Here is a 19,713-nt window from a genome sequence, read left to right as displayed (position 1 = left end):
TCAATTGGTTATAAAAACACGTAAACTCAGAAGATGTGGACTGTGACTGCACCAGATATCTAGTCGGGAGTGGTGCTGACTGAAAACAGATGATTTGGAGCGTTTCGCGCGCCATCTGTTGGTCATTCTAAGGACTTATTGAACTACCCTCGTATAAGAATCAAATATGACATTATAGTAATTGTGTTTTTATTTTGTTATATAATCTGTCAAACCGTAACCTAACAATACGAAAGTTGTTGACAGTTCCCATTTCTATGCGTATATTATATGAAAGTGCATCTGAATCAAAAAATATTTTCTAAGTTGCCAGATCATTAAAAAATTGGTGCATTCAAATGGAAATAAAATAATGTACTTACGCAAATAGGGAATCGCTCTGCCACTTGCAGTAATTTGCCAATGAAGATCGTATAAACAAAACAAATGGCAAATAAAATTTACACTTCCAAGCGAAATTCTATCTACAGAATTTACATCCATCCACAGCATCACAAGTGTAAGCATCATTAGAACTAAAAATAAATTAAAAATCGTATAAATACCTTCTGTCTTTCTATTTTGACTTTACGAGCTATCAATAACTTACGTAACGTAATTTTCTGCCAATTTGTATCCTCCTCTCTCCTCTACGTAACACTTTTTCTGACTTACCCTGTAGTTTTTGCTATTGTGTATCACTAGCCTAGACCCCCCTCCCCTTAAAATATGTTACGTAATTTATGGATGGCCCCTTATATAGAAACCTATATTTTTCCCACATACAAACCCATGTGGGAATCCACTGCATATAGAATCCTCGTAGGAGAAACCTCGGAAAAAACTGGGATAGAAAATGTGGAGCGAGCAAACGAAAAGTGATAAATCCACTTGAGTTACATAATTTATCAATTTTTATGGATATATTTTAACTTAAGGGTGTTGGTTAAACCAAATTTTAAATGATTTTTGTTATAGGTACGGCACTGACTCAATATATATTTTTTCCGAAGGATTTGCGAACGAAAGAAAGAAAACTTGTCGAATATCCGGGGATTTGCGAGATCCTCTGATGAATAGAATGTTGAAAAATAAAAAATTTTGTTGAGGGAATGATTATTTTCACGTCAAATACGAATTTTGCGAAAGATAGAAATCAGCGGGTAGCAGACGACAGCATTTAAACGGTTAGAATCGTTTTCATATTTATTTTTTTACTCACAATTCTTACATAAGAGAAGAATTCTCGAGATATATATAATTTAGGGTCACCTTCATCAAGACATGGCCCTTTGAACACCTGGTATATCTCGAGAATTCTTTTATTATGTCAAAATTTTGAGTGAAAAAATGGATTTGCAAACGATTCTAACGGTTCAAATGCTGTCGTCTGCTACCCGGTGATTTTTATTTCTCGCAAAATTCATATTTGTCGTGAAAATAATTATTTCCTCAACAAATTTTTTGACTTTTCAACATTTTATTGATCCGAGGATCTCGCAAAACCCCGGATATTTGACAAATTTTCTTTCTTTTGTTCGCAAATCGTTCGGAAAAAAATATATTAAGCCAACACCGTACCTATGAAAAAAATAATTCAAAGTCAGATTTAACCAACACCCTTAAAAGACATTCATCAAAATATAATTTTTAATGGCCTATTATAATCAGTCGGACTGTTTAATAAATGAAACGCAAAACAAAACATGTTTGCTTAATACTTTCTTGAAGTTATTAGCAAAATTAAAATGAATTTATTCACTTTTATTTCAGTAAATGCGCATATTTGACTGATTATTCTCGTTCTAATGAGATAAATTTAGAGTTTGCTATTTATATATGAAATCAGGAAGTAATTTTACACATGATTACTATTTTTAAATTTTGAAAATAAAATTTTAATGTTTTTTTTTAATTTTGGACTTGAAATTTTGGGTCACACAATTTGAAATAAAAAAATTTCAGTTTAAATTCATATTTAGCGACTCAAAAAACCCTAAGTACAAATTGTTGGCTAAATACTGCGACTAATATTGGAAAATTCATGTCAAACTTTAGACGCGTTTTTCTTGAAATTTTGAATCAAGACACCACACCCCCTTCTTCGGAGCCGATCCCGTATTAAAAAAAATCATTATCTACATAAAAAAATGAATTTATCATTTATTTTTATTACTCAACTTACACGGGAACCTTCATCAGAACCTATTTGGGGAAATCATTTAAGGCATACGAAGCGGGGTGCACAAAAATGGCGAAATCTGTGAAGCAATCAAAATTTACTCACAAACTCCGATAATTCGGTTTTGAGGTTTTAAAGATCCACTTTAAAAATTGTCAATACCCCGAAAGCGGCTTCCTGGCGGGGCGGGAGGGGGGTAAGTCTCTGGAGAGTAAAAATCTTAGCTCGACCGTACTGCATTGCACTATGAATCATTTCCTTTTTTTATTGTTTATTGAAAAATTCGAATGATTAGCGAATGAAACAGTATCACTGCAATTTAAATTAAAAAAAATTTTTTAAGAATATAAACGCGGTGTCGGAAAGGGAAAAGTGTACAAGTGATAAAAGGATGCCGCTGTGTTGTGTTCTGAAGTACAACAAAAATGTAAATCGCACATTACATAGATTTTAATGAATAAGTCCAGTATTAATACTTACATGTGGAAAATGAATGTGAAAATGACACATTGCGTAGAATTGAGCCTCCCGCGATCAAAATGGGACACGCTCGAAATGCTTTGGTTTCAGTTGGCCTCTTTATTATTCTCGTTCTTGATTTTTTCAAGTCCGATTTTCAATTTTTTTGAAACATATCTCAAAAGGAAATGTCATTCCACATATTTTTTATCCTTGAAAAAAGTTTCTTTCTTTTTTAGTTTTCGAGATAATCACGAAATTGTTGCTTTGTGACAAAAATGAAAATCATTATATTTTTGCGTTCCGCTCGCTCTAACTACTTCAATAATAGGAATATCTGGATGAAATTTTGCGGAAACATGCATATAACTGTTCCGAAAATGACAGTAATGATAAAATTTTGATTTTTTTTCTCAAAGATTTTTTATTAAATTATTCCCCACTCAAGTCGTAAATTACACATGGACACTTTCAACCGCTTCCTTTCGCTGACGAAATTCGAAAAAAGTGAAACTTATCGTTACCGAAAATTCCAGGAGGGTTCAACAAATCGTGATTTGTTTTGATCGTGATGTCAACGTGCAAGATCTTCGCCTCCGCTAGACACATCCTTAGAACAAGCTCGCACGTGTATCGGTCGAGCGTCAGGTCTATATTTAATTGTTATTGGTAAACCACAAATCAGAATTACTTGCAATTTTCCAAAACATTTCTTTGAACCAACCTTGAATTTTTGGCAATGATAAGATTGACTTTTTTCGAATTTCGTCAGCGAAAGGAAGCGGTTGAAAGTGTCCATGTGTAATTTACGACTTGAGTGGGGAATAATTTAATAAAAAATGTCTGAGAAAAAAAATCAAAATTTTATCGTTACTGTCATTTTCGGAACAGTTATATGCATGTTTCTGACCATTTTCATCCCGATATTCCTATTATTGAAGTAGTTAGAGCGAGCGGAACGCAAAAATATAATTATTTTCGATTTTGTCAAAAAGTAACAATTTCGTAATTATCTCGAAAACTAACAAAGTAAGAAACTTTTTTCAATGAACAAAAATATGTGGAATGATATTTCCTATTGAGATATTCTTCAAAAAAATTGAAAATCCAACTTGAAAAAATCAAGAACGAGAATAACCAAGATGTCAACTTAAACCAAGGTTTTTCGAGCGTGTCCCGTTTCGATCGCGGAAGGCTCAATTGTATAAATAAGGTAAATATTAATTTTTTTACGTTACAACACAAAAAATATGTACAACGACAAGTCTATACTTTCATATGAGTTTTTAAATTATTTTAATTTATTTCAAGACAAGATATGTAAATAATTCATTGGATAATTTTAAAGAAAATTGACAAATTATTATCGACTATTACCATCGAGTTTACAGCTGCACCCTTTTATTACTTGTACACTTTTCATTTTCCGAGACCACGTTTATTATTCTACGAAAGAATTATGATCCATTCAAATAGCATTGATGCCGTTGCATCTGCCAATCATTCGGACTTGTCAATAAACAATAGAAAAAAAGAAAATCGCAAATTGCATTTTTTATTCTAACTTAAAGTTCCCGCTAAAACAGATGCGACTTTTACCGATAGTGCATTTTCGTAGTATAATCTAGTACGGACGAGCTAACATCGCCATCAGCTGGCAGTCGGCTTTCTTTGCAATAGTTTTGATGACCCTTGAAGATTGCCTAGTATAAAAGAAATATTTTGAAATCAGACTTCATTGAGAAAAAATTGAATGTGGGATTTCGTCAGGAGCAATTCATAAGTTACCACACACAAGCATCATTATTATTGGTTCCCATATTGGTTTCCACAGAGATTTCTATCCTATTTCGTGTCGCAATTTGCCCATACAATTTTACATATAGATACCCATGAGGATTCCGATGTGGGTTCCCATGTATTCAAATCTTAATTTCTAATTTAAGGTGAAAAATTTGTTATTTTAAGACCTATAAACATAAAAAAATGTCAGTACTGACATCTGGACAATAGATCCTTACTTTAAAAGACTTAAAACTATAGGCTTTCCAAATAATAAAAATTCAATACTTTTAAAAGCCTAGGGATTTTCTCGTCACACAGGCCATACAAAAAATTTGTCTGCACAAAACAAGTGACTTGGCTACCCTTGTGGATTATAAGCCGCTGAATCCAAATCTGGCCTCAGAACTTCTCGTACGCGTCTCAACTTTCCACTAGATACAGAAAATAGGCAAAAGCCTAGGGATATTCTCGACGTTATTTTGATAATACCAGTATACGCGAAAGTAGATAGATGGATGTTATATTTTGAAGTGCCGCGACTTATAGAGACTTAATTTGTACACAGAAATTCTCTAGTGTGCCTTCCGTTTCCCCTAGCTTTGGTGATTCTAGGGAAATTGAAGGTCTTTCTCATATTATATAGATTTGTACGGGAAAAAATAACAAAAATGCCATATCCTTTGCAGTTTTGCGTGCTCAATCTAAATATGAACCCCAGATTTGACAGGTTTGTTCCATTTTCTCTCTAGATGCAAAATGTAGGGAAAAGCCTAGGGAATTTCTGGTCACACAGGCCCACCAAAGAAAGTTGTCTGCATGGGACAAGTAAATGATTTCGCACGCAAAACTGTAAAAGATATTAGGTTTTTGTTATTTTTTCCGTGTAAATCTATATAATCTGAGAAAGCCCTACAATTTCTCTAGAATTACCCAATCTAGGGGAAATAGAAGGCACACTAAAGAATTTCTGTTTACAAATTAAGCCTCTACAAGTCGTTGCACTTAAGCATATAATATCGATGTGCCTATTTTCGCGTATACTGGTATTATTGAAATAACGTGGAAGTTATCCCTGGGGTTTTCCTTATTTTCTGCATCTAGGGGCATACTGTCAAGGTTTTCACTGGGAAAATCTTATAATTTTGAACGATCTAAATTTGAAACCAAATAATTTTTAATATTTCCATTTAAACAAAAATTTCCTTCTTCAAATGTTATTTTTATGATTATTTTAATTAAGAATCTTACGATTTTGAGGGTTTTGAATAACAATGGTACTTTTTTGTATTCAAAACAAATAATTTATAATTAGACGAGCGCACAAGCTTTCAGTCGCCCAGAATTCCGGACGAATAGCCCACCTGTCTCAAAAAAGCTATTCGTCTAGAAATATTACAAGAATAAAATATTTACTTTGATTTAAATTATCGTGTCTAATCGTCCCGAAATTCGGCAAGACTAATGATTTTGTAACACTTCAGCTAATCAATAAAAAAAAAATAGTTTTTTATAAAGGAACTTATACAATAAGTTTTTATTAGAGAAATTCGAATAACTCAAAAGTATACGGGAAATGACTTCCAACTTAGTTTTTTAAAGATCGAAAAATTAGCCGCGGACCGCTAGTTGACTGACGAAGTAGAAATATTGCCGCCATGCGTTCAGATGCGGATCTACAATGGTGGCGAACGACGATCGCACCCCCCCCCCAAAACTCTTCTCCGGGTGCGTGCCTGCATGTGCCCCCCCCCCTAATTTTTTTCATGTTTCTTTCGTGTTTTTCATGATTTTGAATGTCAGCGTCAAAATAAATAAAAATATTTAAAACTATAAACAAATTACAAAATAATAATTTTTTTAAGTTTAATTAAAATCAAAGGATTATTATTTTTAAATCTGTAGTGATATCCGACTTAACGGATTTCAATTTTCTATTCCAGTAAATTTTACCAGACTTAATTTTTTATTTTGGGGTATTTTCCCAGTATAATGACCCTTGTGAAACTGATAGTGAAGATTTTCAAATGGAAATTTGAAATTCTTCTAGAATTAAACGATTTAAGATTTCATCGCGATTTCATATGTGACGTGTGCCGAAGAAAGTGGGCTTACTCTAAAAAAAATCGAAATTAAGGTTTTTACACGTTTCTATCCTTTTTAAGCTGCTCTTTTTAGTTAAACCATCGGAAAAAATATCCGAGCGTTATTATTGCTAATAATTGAGTTGTTAGGTGCCCGAGTAATGGGGCTTTAGCTCGAGAGCTCGAGATTCAGTGAAATATCTCCCACATTCGTGAGTCTTCCCTCTCTCCTAAAAGTTTAGGCTATCAGGTCGACTTAAGTGGCTCTTCCTGAAAAATCTCACTTTTCAGAGTAAGCCCCCTTTCTTCGGCGCACGTCACATATAGTGATCACTACCATTTTCAATAATTTCAAAACGCATTCTTTCAATCTTTTATAATTGTATGTGCTGCCAATCAAAATATGTTACAGTGAATGGATCAGTTTTCCAATCTTATTTTTAGGAATGAAAAATATTTAAATGGATAAAATCTAGTTACCAATGCCAGGTATAACATAAAGTGTAAACATTATTCCAGCATGTCTTTTGAGATGGAATTCATACACAACTGTTGGCCAAATGTAGCCTGGGACTTGCGTTGCTGTTATACTAACGATAGACCATTCCTGATTGGGCACGTATTGATCCATCATGATCTGCAATTATAAATAAATCTAGAAGAATGCTGTCAACAAAAGTGCAGTCAATAAAAATGCAGTATTGGCTATAATTTTGATGCAGGACATTGGAAATAAATAATACCTTATCTTGCACAACTTTCAGAGTAACCTCGTCCGAATAGTGAAAATAAGAAGACAAATTTATTTGACAGATTTGTTTTTCAAATGGCCAATTTTCATAATCTGATGAGCAGTGAACAGTAGTTTTAATAAATGGAATGCAAGCCACGAAACCAGTATGAGCGACAAAGCATGATGCAATTGATGAAAATATTAAATCTGAATTCAGATCTGCTCTGTGGAAAATTTTAATTTTGTATTTACCCAAATGGACATGATTAAATTAATGTTCGTTTTCATTTAAATTGATTAATTTTAGGCCACTTACGAGTTCCAAACAGATAAATCAGGCAACCAAATTTCATAACTTTTAACATGAAGTGCTGCCATATTATCGAAGTCTTCAGGATTCCACTTCAAATGATCGTCGTTCCATTCCTTACATACATATTTTATAAATATATAAAACTAATCACTAAGACTTAATTATAAAATAATATTTTTCATAAATTAATAATGAAATCATTTATCAAAGAAATTATTATAAAATGGAAACTAAAAGTCTCCCTTTAGTCTCGCCGAATAATTGAAGAATAAAGAAAAAACTTTTGTTTTTAATATTAATTTTAATGTTAATATTTCTTAAATAGAAACAAATATCTTACTGCCCGAAGCCACGAGTTCAAAGTAAACTTATTCGCACCAGAATCCTAGAAATGGACCGAGTGACAAATGTTAATTTCAACGAAAAATATTTACAACGTATACATCACATTCTGTATACAAGCAATTATGGAAACTGCAGACTTACAAATTCCATTAATTTTGGTAACAACAGTATATTGACAGTTGTATTTTTATGTTGTTCTCTGGGGCGAATCTCCTGCTCGTAATTGCAAAAAATATGCTTTTTTAAACGGCCGTAAGGCAATGTGGGTTCAAAAACTTTGCACGTTGACGGTTCTTCCGCAGAAAAAGACTCACTCGACACTAATTTAAAATACAAAATTAATTTCGAGAATTTAAGAAGGAAAATAAAAAACGTCATGGTGCCTAATAATCCAAAGAACTGACTTGATGCTAACTAAGTTTGTAGTATGAGAGACATATAAATGATCTGGCACATAAATGTCATTATCAAACGCCCATGAAATACGAAACCTTAGGCATGCTGATAAACTCTCGACATTCTTTACTTTTAAAGTAGTCAAATTCATGTAAAATATTATACAAAGAACCCTACTGGTTCCTTACTGAAATTGGGGCTTGGTCAAATGCGCCCAATTTCATATATGTACTACATTCATAAAATATAGATGTACTACTTTTTTTTAAACTTTTCTTTCAACTTTTGTACTAATTTTTTCCGCTTAAATATTTTTCATCGGAGCAGACGCTTGAGAAAATATTCTGCACGGTCGCCATTTTGTAAAAAAAATAACATGTTTTTTTATACTTTAACAATGTAAGAAAAAGATATTAAAATTAATAAATGATCTAGTTATTTTATCAACTTGAAAAAATGCATTAAAATTGATTGATTTTACCCTTTCTAAAGGTATCTCCCCCCTTAACTACCTTTCGGGTAAGTCCTTTGAGCCGCCTACCGTTAATTGCGCCCAGGTCACTTATCCGATTTGCAGTTAAGGATATTCTGTCCGAGGGGCTATCCCTGCCGAAAGAAATCTCTGAGTTTTCTTTAGCGAAATAGCTTGGCCCATTTGAGTCTATAAACAAAGTAGATTTGAAACAAAATAGTCTCGGTGACAGTATGAGAGATCGGGGTCCTTTTCAAGATCCTTTTAGTGGTCGTTTTAAGAGTGGTGCGACGGTAATATAATGTTCCTTTTGTATTCGTCACGTACCGGGCGGGCAGAGTTATTTACAGTAGTTGGTCGTGGCTAATCCGCTCTACCTTTTTAAATTTCTCTTCAAATTATTAACACTTTTTTTTAATTGATGAATTTTCTCATTATACTTATTTATAATTATAACTTATATACTGATATACAATTTTCTAATTGAATTCAAAAATGTTGTCATACAATGTAGTGAGTCAGAAAATACGAACGTAGCGTCATGGGAAATCAGTAACGAGTCAGTACGAAGTCACCCTACCGAAAGAAATCTCTGAGTTTTCTTTAGCGAAATAGACTGGCCCATTTGAGTCTATAGACAAAGTCGATTTGAAACAAAATAGTCTCGGTGACAGTATGAGAGATCGGGGTCCTTTTCAAGATACTTTTAGTGGTCCTTTGAAGAGTGGTGTGACGTCAATATAATGTTCCTTTTGTATTCGTCACGTACCGGGCGGGCAGAGTTGTTTACACTTTACAGTAGTAGTTGGTCGTGGCTAATCCGCTCTCCCTTTTTAAATTTCTCTTCAAATTATTAACACTTTTTTTTAATTGATGAATTTTCTCATTATACTTATTTATAATTAGAACTTATATACTGATATACAATTTTCTAGTTGAATTAAAAAATGTTGTCTTTTTTGGCGTATCTCATTCCATTTACGAGAAACGTTCTATTAATTCCAATTTTAAGCATTAAAAAAAAAAGTTAGATATCTGAAGTCATCGAAACCCGTAGATTCCGAATTATTATGTTTTAGGCTGTTAAATATGAAATTAAAAAATCTACTTTTAAATTTTAATCCGAAAGCTTAACAAAGGACCCTTGAGTGTCGGCTACTCTATTGAGATAGACTCTCTGCTTGTTATTTATGATCGTATTCTTATTTCAATTTCGGAAAGGAAATTTTAAAGTCTTTGACCTAAAGAATTTTTAGTATATACTCAAAGATTCTTTTCGGTAGGGCAGGGTGAAGTCAGACGAAATTGACACTTCCGCGTGCGTTAATTCCAAATGGTAGGGTGAAGTTGTGCTCTTGCATCGATTCTCCAAAGCATATTTTGTCCTAGGCGCGGTTATCTTCAGACTGTAATTATCGGGCGCGTATTAATAATTGAAATAAACAATATTGATTTTTTTTTAAACAATTTATGTTAGACTCCCCTTTTCTGGGCTATCTATCATGAGTATTTTTTGCAAGAAAAAACCAAGTGAGAAATAAAATATGGAATTCTACAATATAAACAATATTTAATGACTTTTTATTAATACTTATAAATGAATATTTCTTTTTAAAAAAATTATTTAATAGCCAATAAATTTCACTAATAATGTATTTTTTTGTTACCTCGCTTATTTTCGTTGGGAAATGAATATTTTATTGTGGGAAAAGGCGATGTTAAAAATACAATTTAAAAATAATGCAGCTTTAGATAATTAATTGTAGGTATTCCGCTTTTCTCTACTAAACGCTACTTTTTCGTTAGAAAAAGATTGAATGGCCAAGATAACTTACAATTTCTGCAATTGTAGGTTATTTCTTTCTTTGTCGGTTTAGATAAATATATTTTGGCCATGAAAAGGCTAAATTAGATAATTTCAAGGTTATCTGTTACTTTCTTGGTTTGAAGGAAACCAATGTCTTATGACGAAAATGGGATAAGTTGGTAATAAAATTGACAAATAATGCAGTTTTTGGGAATATCTTCTCGGTTGTCCGTTTCCTCTCAATTAAATAGTTGTTTTTATGGAAAAAATTAAATAGCCAAAGAAATTCATTACTAATGTTTTTAGGTTGTGTTATTTATTATCGCGTGAAAATGGGTATTTTATCATTCAGAAAGTCTATGCTAGAAACAAAATTCACAATTAATGCATTTTCTGGTTATGTTTTAGACGTCTTCCGTTTTCTATCGACTAAGTAGAAGAATTTAGTACTTTTGAATGAATAAGCCTTGATAGCCAATAACCTTACTAATAATACACTTTTAGGTTATGTATAACTCATTTTCGATAAAATATTAATATTAATAAATATTTATATATAAAATATAAATATTTTATAATTTTCTGACTCTGTGCGTGCTGAAGCATAAAGATCCGTTAAAAATCAGATATGAAAAATTTGGACGATTATATTGCACTCTTATAAATGAGAATCTAAAAATGTACAGTTTTAATGCTGTATATTACTTCCTAGATATATGAATATAAATAAAACAAGACTGTTTAATTATTATGGTTCTATATAAATTTATTTAAAAATCGTACTGAGTGGGTACGAAATAGCCGAAAATGATAATAATGATAATATTATTATTAATATTATTATCATTATTACAAAAAAGGGAGGAATGGCGGGAAGGGGTTATATAATTTTTAGATTGATCTAGAATAATCGTCTTATTCATTTAAATAACACACTTGTTCTGCAAGACTGCTTCGACCCAGTTTTCAGATTAATATCTCTAGCAATCGCCCCCAAGTAAAGACCCTGAAAAAGTCTTCGTTTGAAATTCCCCACTTGGGTGCATTAGTATCCAACGAGACCGTTATATAAAATTATTATTGTTCTTCAGTTTAGTATATCAACAAAATTACAAATTGAGTACAAAATAGCAAAAAATCCATTACATGTTACTTCTTAAACTAAAAGTCAGAAAAATTTCAAACCATAAGTTTCAATGATGTAAATTTCTTTTTGTGTGTCGAAATAGATGTTAAACAAGACTATTTGATTACATTGTCATAGTTCTTTAGTTAAGTGTCAAAGAATTACCTAATTCGTACAAAATATTAAAAAATCAATGAAATTCTATTTCCTACACCAAAAGGCATGAAAATTTAGGCCGTTAAGTTTCGAGGATGTACACTTTTTTCTGCATATCTGAATACGTGTTGAACACGAATATTTTGTTTCTTAATCATGGTTTTTAAGCGTCAAAAAAAATTAATGACATTTTATTAAATGTCCCTCAAGTTAGCGAAATAAAATTTAAAAAATGCAAAGTTATGCTATCAGTAATTTGAAATTTTTTGATCTCCTACTTTTTGTATGTACAAAAACATTTTCGCGCTTTTTTAAATAATTATTATTTTATGTTTCGCTAACTTTATATCAAGATGATAAGACACCCATATAAAGAAATCTGAAAATATTTTATAAAAAAATGCGGCAAACTTTGTGTTTAACCAATTATCGGTTTTAAAGCAGCCAATTCTCAACCATTTAGCTCTTTGATATCGTTACTAATGACATTGTTGCGTTGATAATTTGATTTCAATTTATCGAGAAATTTAATATTTAATAATAAAAAAGAATGAAAAAGTTATTTTTACACAAATAATTAGCAGCAAAATACAAATACACATAGTCGAAAGGGGTATCACGACGCTGCAGTGCACAATACGCACCGAGTCATGAAGTCAGAATTCAAGAACTAGAGTCAAACGAAGTCACGAAAGTACGGTTGAAGTCGTACGGCATTGCTGAAATAACGTTACGTTGACTTCAACGGACTTCGAAGTGAATAGCCCCTCGGTTCTACCAAATCACGGCAGCTATGAATGATCTATGAAAAATGTACTTTGGACAATTAATATGAGTTCTACAAAACATGTAAAAAAATTGTGATATTTAAAATTCACTATATCAAATTCAAGCAGGACATTATTGTCAAATATTGGAAAGATTGGAAGAATTCTTTTACATTTGAAAGAGAGATTTCTGAACTATTGCAAACTATTTTCTACGTTCTCATTCGAAAACATTCATTATTCTTAGATATCGAGATAGTGCCCTCGGAGAGATTCATTGCAAAGAATTCATTGAATTATTAATAATATTATTATTATTTAATTTATTTCATTAAATAATATAATTTATTAATTATTCTAAATAGCATACGTCGAATTTAGTAACAATTTTTTGCAGGAAAAATGTGCAAACTATTTTCTACATCCTGATTCATAAGGATTCATTTTTCTTAGATATCGAGTTAGTGCCCTCGGAGAGATTCAGTGTATAAAATTAATTGAATTAATATTAATATCATAATTATTTAATTAATTAATTATTCTACTCAGCAGACGTCCCTGCGAGGGTACTATCTGGATATTTAAGAGTAATGAATCTTTGCGAATCAGGACGTCGAAAATAGTTTGAAAATTTTTCCCATAAAAATTGTTATTAAATAATAATATTAATAAAAAATCAATTAATTTTTTCATTGAAACTCTCCGAGGGCACTGTCTCGTTATCTAAGAATATTGGATCTTTGCGAAGAAGGGCGTTGAAAATAGTTTGTTAAAAGTAAGCGCCGGTAATGCAGTTGTTTGCTTATTTGTAGCAAATTGCTCCTGCAAAAATTTGTTACTTAATTCGACGTCTGCTTTGTCTAACAATTTCTATTATATATCTCGATATTGAAAGGACGATTATATAATGTCTGCTAAAATCTGCAGGTATATTGTTATTTCCAATAAGAAATTTATGCGAATAATATTAGTGTTCTATAGAGTGAGAATTACCTTTTTATTACCTTCTAAAGTTTTCCTATTCCGAAGCCAAGTAACACATTTCAATAAACAATTATAAAATTAAGAACACAAGCCACGTTTTTATTCTAATTTAAAATTCCCGCCAAGAGGAATGTAACCTGCAGCAGTACACATGTTGGTAGTACGATCAAGTAACGCTGAGCGATCAGCACCAAATAGCTATGAGTCGCCTTGGTCTCAGCAATCAATAAATAATATATTTTTTTAATTGAAAAATTATGATCAATTATTATCAGCGAGTTCACAGCGGCATCCTTTCATCACTTTCTAGTTTTCCTATTCCGAAGTCAAGACATGCTAATAAACAATTACAAAACTAGCAACACAAATCGCATTTTTATTGAAATTTAAAATTCCAATCAAGAGAAGTGTAAATTTCCCGATAGTACACATTTTCGTAGTACGATCAAGTAACGCTGAGCGATCAGCACCAAATAGCTATGCGTCGCCTTGGTCTCCATTCATGTAGTTTGATTAAACACTTTTCTCTCATTTTTTAGCTGTTACACGATTTGTTTCAAAACCCCAGATAGCAAACGCATATCCCACAACCATGAAACCCCTTCCGGTGACGGGAAAATGTTCATATTGGATTGTTAAAACCTTAAAACAGAATTATCATTGCCCGCTAGTAAGTAAGTTTGAAGTCAAATACACTTATCTCCACATTCTGTGATACCCGATCTTCCTTCGGTAATTTCTGGGGCAGACATGTTTTTTCTCTTAAGTTTTTCATTTGGGGGCGCATGATATGGGGTCAAGTTCTGTGGACAGGATTTCGTGCCGAAACACGAATATTTTTTTTTGAAAAAGATGCTAGATATCACATTCCATTAGATTGGTGTTTTTCTGTGCATTTGAGTGGTAAAAGCAGTGGGCAAAAAAGTTAAGGGTGTCCTAGAGACGTCTTTAGGACATCCCTATGATGTCTTTTATAACACGTGTTTTGGTCATCCTAGGGATGCCCTTAAAACGCCTCATGGCAATACAAAAGATGTCCTGAGAACGTCCATGTCTTTAAGACTCTTTAGGTCATCTTTAGGACATTGTACGTTTTAGAGACGTTGATTGGCCTGACATGGGACGTCCTAGGAACGTCCCAAGGACGTTCTTGGGATTTTCATAGTTTTGTGTCCACTGGGAAGTGTTCTTACACAAATTAAAGTAGATAAAATTCTGCGTAAAACTACAAAAAAGAATTGTTCTGTCACCAATAGTCTTGGAGTTACATCCTTTCAAAAAACCCCGATTTTGTCCAAGTTTTTGACAAAAATTACATGTTTTTTTGTTTCTCTGTATCTCAGATCTTGATGGGCAGAACTGAAATTGGCCAACAGATGGATTAAAGTACCCAGGAAAAAAGAAACGATTGAACAGGAGCCCTTTAAAATGTTTATCTTAAAATTCCAGATTGAAAAAGTTACATTTCAATTGTTTTAGGACTCTTTGAATTGGTCAGCTATTTGGACTTACTTAAATCTGCCAACCCACATTCGGAGATGTATTCGTTCTATAGTTTTAAGACATTCTGAATAGGAGAACGTAACCTCAAAAAACTAAATTAAGTTCAATTCGTGATTTCCGATTGATAGAAAAAACGCATGAATCGTTTCAAGTTCTCAATGAAATTTAGTTTGAAGGATGTCAAACTGAATGGAGAAGAGCAGGTTCACTTTTACAGAAACGAATCTGCATCATACAATTGATGTTTGATGAAGTCCGATGAATTGTATAATGCAGAATACGCTCTTAATTATTTAATTGTAGTGAATGGGAAGTGGCTGCAAGTAAATTTGAATTGGAAAATGCAGATAAGCTAGGGACTGTCTACTGTCGCGAACTTGTGAAACCAGGTAACATTTTTAAGTTGCATTTTAAATTGCGCTTAAAAGCAACTTTAGCACTGTTTTTACTTGTTTAGAACAATAAGTGAATAAAAAAAATTAATATTTTCCGAAGCTAAGTGTTCAATGTAGAATTTTTATCGTATTCATGCCTAGCCCCTTGTTTCCTATATCCATGGTAAAGACTAAATGTGTCTGTCGATAATCATTATTTTCATAAATAAACTTTTTTCTTCCCCCAACTCTTTGCAAGGGCACAAACGATCCTTAAATATTTATAAACTTTTCCCAAAAAAAATTTCCGCGTTATTCAAACTTTTAGTTTTCGATATGGATGGAAAAATATTGATCTTGGGACTGACTTGATCAGCTGTTACACTCATCATATGGCCTCAAGATACACATTTCCTACGACTTGAAATACGATTGAAACACGATCAATCGTTTCTTGTTTCCTGGGTAGACGTAAGTACATGTAATTAAAAAAAAAATTCTAATTGAGATGACGGATGCAACAACTCAACAAGCGCTCGAAACCGCGTCGGATTATTGTCCAGTCGGGAAAATCTATCTATTAAAAAAAAGTAGTCGCAACGTTAAACAAAATATACATTCGCATTCAGCTTGACGCGGCAGACAAATTTTTCTTATAAATTTTTTTCATTCGATAATTATTACTTAAGATAAACGATAAAAGTTTAGAAAATTTTTCGATCAAAAATCGATGTTTTGTAAAACACAACTCGCCATTATTCGGCCGTTTGTTGATAAAAATGATTGAAATTTGTATAGTGTATTCTCAATAAACAAGCGGTGACTATAAACAACGCACTTTGTTTAAAACGCGAATATGTTTGTTTTTATTCAATAGCAAATTGATTCCGAACGAAGACCACGTTTCGCTAACTTCGACCAGTGGGACAGTCATCGAAAAAATATTAGTTGAAATAACTTACCGCGAGAAAGTCTTTCACTAGACTTTGAGAAAGTTTTTTTTGTAAATTTAAAGAGAATTGGTCACAAATTGTAGAAATAGCAGTGAGTTGAAGTCAAAACACGCTGCCGCTGGAGCATTTTGTTGCTCTTTGCCGCTGCTGCTTCGTGGATTAGGAACAAAGGCCGAATCAATTTGTTATTAAACAAACAAGCAAATATTCGCTCTTTAAACAAAGTGCGCTGTTTAAAGTCATCGCTTATGTATTGAAAATACATCATACAAATTTTAAGAATTTTTATGAACAAACGGCTGAATAATCGCGAGGTGTGTTTTACAAAACATCGATTTTTGATCGGAAAATTTTCGAAGTATTTATTGTTTATCTTAAGTAATAATTATCGAATCAAAAAGTTTCATAAGAAAAATTTGACAACCGCGTCAAGCTGAATACGAATGTATATCTTGTTTTACGTTTCGACCACTTTTTTTATCGATAGATTTTCCCGGCTGGACAATACTTCTATACAGTTTCGAGCGCTTGTCGAGTTGTTGCATCCATCATCTCAATTATGATAGATCGAGAGTTAGCACCTGCCATAGGTGACCCATTTCGAGCTGAGTTTACAGGTAAATTCCCAGAGTTCAGTTTTTTGAAAATAGCTCGTTTCGGAGTTGTCACAGAATAAAGTTTCTAGAAAATGAGTGCAAGAGGACTTAATTCTGCATAAGCTTCAAAAAATGTTCCTACCCGCAATAGGTCACGATAAATGCACTTGCAAAGTGTACCCTTAATCAATTTTGTGATTAAATCGCACCGCGGAATAAAACTACTATCACACTGGAAAAACTAGTTGGTTGGGACAACTAACAAACTAGTAGGCCCAACTATTTTAGTTTGTAATATACGCCGCTGCTATTAAAGTGGTTGGACATTACCGAGATAGTTAATAAATTTAAAAAGTAAATTTAAAATTATTCAGAATTTAGTTAAATGAAGAAGTTAAATTAATTCCTCGTCTCGTTTCTTTTAAAAGAGAAATTTTCGAAATACTACATAAATAAGTTTCAAAAAATTCTTATCATATTTTAGAATTGTAGCGAAATTTCAAACATTATTTTAAAAAATATAATTTTTACAAAAATAGTGAATTGAAGGTTCGAATACTTCACTGTATAAATTTATCCTACATGTATTTTTAAATCCTAAAATATTTTATTATTTTTTCGCATAATTAAGGTATAACTGAAGTAATATTTACACTTCTCTGTAGTGTCGAATTGACAATTTACATTTAATTCCAAGGAAAAATTTAAGGTTTTCACTACTCATTTAATTATTTATCAAAATTATATTGAAATTCTGTTTTTTGTTTGTTTTTGCTTCTTAATTATTTGAAACGTATAATCTTTTTCCTTAAAATTTGTTTAATTACAAAAACCAGTAAGTAGACAATGCCTTGCACATTAAAATTTAATTTAAGAAGGTTGAGGGCAGTTAATCACTTGCAATTGCTCATCAGAATTCACAACTTCAAAGAAATCCGAAGAGTTTATAAAAATAATTCAAAGAATCGAAGAATCCAAAAAAATTCTAAAGAAATATAAGGCGTTTAGGGGTGCACCTCAGAAACTAAGGCTATTACAAAAAAAATGAAAAAGGAAAGAATTCCAAAGAATTAAAATAATTCAATAAGTTTTTGCGAGCCGGGAAATGACCAGAAATTTGTTTCCTTGATTAAAACGGCCACCTGAATTTCTTAGTATTTAAAAAAATTATTATATTCATTGGTGTTTTCCCGTAAAATAGTTATACTTTTTTGTAATTGTAAAACAATTCCCACCAAGGATTGAAAAAAATTTTGATTTTATTTATTTCTTCAAGTGAATTTTTTTTTTAAGTTTGCAATAACAAAGAAAAACTACCCAATTAGGGGTTTAAAGGGTTTAAAAATCGTGATTTATTATTTAATGAATTTGCAACAAAGAAGATTAATTTTCTTACCAAAAAAGACGAATTTTTAACAAATTCCATGAATTTTCAACTTATAAACGATCCATTTCTAATCAAGAATAGACATGTTGCAATTTTCAAGGAAAGTAATTTTTAACATAAAAAACCAAATTGTCAACAAAAAAAGTTCAATTATAAGCCAAAGAGGTAAATCTTGCAGAAATATGATTTTAAAAAAACTAGATTTAACAAACATGAAAAAAACACGGAAAAGTTCATTAACAAACGAATCCTACTTTAATTTTCTACCATATTGCTAAATCATTAATCAAAATATACTAATTTAGAACTTAACAATTGCATTTTTAATAAAAATACGATGTAAAAAAAATCAAGAAAAGTAATTTTCGACCAAAAAGATGAATTTTTAACAAAACAAGAGAATGTTCTAAAAAAGAATTAAATTTTAATCTTATAAAGTCTAAATCTCTAACAAAAATGTAAAATTGCAAATTTTCAGATAAAAAATTAATTTTTAACAAAACAAAAAACCCAAAATGTCAAGAAAGTTGTTCCATGTTAAAGAAGATTAATTTTCAACTAAATCGAGAAATTAAATTTTCAACTAAATCGAGAAATTAAATTTTCAACAAAAGAGTCAAACCCAAAGATCAAGGGGAGTCCAAAAATATGAATCTTTAATGATAAAGTTCAACTTTTAACCAAGTCGTTAAATTTTCAATTAAAGAAGATAAAATGCGAAAAACATAGTTAAATTTTTAAAGAAAGAAATGAATTTTCCAGCATTGTATTAATGATCTACCAAAATAAGACGAGCTTTCAACAAAATATATTAATTTTTAAGAAAATTTTTGAATTTTAAAGCCGGGAGGAGCAATTTTAAACCAGAGAAAATATTACTTTTTAATAAAAATATCAATTTAAATCAAAAATGAAATGTTTACGTTGTTAATTAAAAGAAATTAATTCTTATTTAAAAAAAAACAACGATTCTTCAACATAATAGTTACATTTTTAATAAAAGAGTTCAGCCTAAAAATTACTTTTTATCCGTAGAAGATTAATTTTCTAAAAATGGAATAGTTAAATTTTCGACCAAAGAGGTGAATCTAAAACTAAAAGAATCATTTTTTACAAAGTAATTCAACTTTTAACCAAGCTTCTGAATTCCTAACGAAACAAGATGACTTTTTAACAAAATAGTTGCATTTTTTACAGAATACAGACAAAAAAGAACAATTCTTTAAAAGTTTATAATAAGGAAACATACTAAATGTTATCTAAGTTCGTAACTTTTCTTCCACTGACTCCCAACCCCTGTTCAAACCATAGTTTT

The 19,713-nt window shown here is 31.5% G+C and overlaps 1 protein-coding gene across 2 annotated transcripts in view; it reads right to left on the bottom strand.

The window, feature by feature from the left end:
• LOC117174583 (neuronal acetylcholine receptor subunit alpha-5-like) overlaps nucleotides 1–8,295 on the bottom strand; it is a 28,518-nt gene extending 20,223 nt beyond the window's left edge. Inside the window, exons 1-6 of one of the 2 annotated variants that reach the window (XM_033363811.1) lie at nucleotides 8,019–8,295; nucleotides 7,873–7,917; nucleotides 7,536–7,645; nucleotides 7,230–7,443; nucleotides 6,967–7,123; nucleotides 363–515 (exon numbers count right to left, since the gene is read on the bottom strand). In XM_033363811.1, the coding sequence (XP_033219702.1) occupies nucleotides 363–515; nucleotides 6,967–7,123; nucleotides 7,230–7,443; nucleotides 7,536–7,645; nucleotides 7,873–7,917; nucleotides 8,019–8,255 (916 nt within the window). In that variant the 5' untranslated portion in view covers nucleotides 8,256–8,295. The remainder of the gene's footprint in view (nucleotides 1–362; nucleotides 516–6,966; nucleotides 7,124–7,229; nucleotides 7,444–7,535; nucleotides 7,646–7,872; nucleotides 7,918–8,018) is intronic. The other variant, XM_033363812.1, reaches the window with a different exon arrangement.
• Nucleotides 8,296–19,713: the final 11,418 nt, after the last annotated feature.

This window comes from Belonocnema kinseyi, chromosome 6 (genome assembly GCF_010883055.1).
Source record: "Belonocnema kinseyi isolate 2016_QV_RU_SX_M_011 chromosome 6, B_treatae_v1, whole genome shotgun sequence".
NCBI classification, from domain to species: domain Eukaryota; kingdom Metazoa; phylum Arthropoda; class Insecta; order Hymenoptera; family Cynipidae; genus Belonocnema; species Belonocnema kinseyi.
This window is presented reverse-complemented; position numbering and strand designations above follow the sequence as displayed.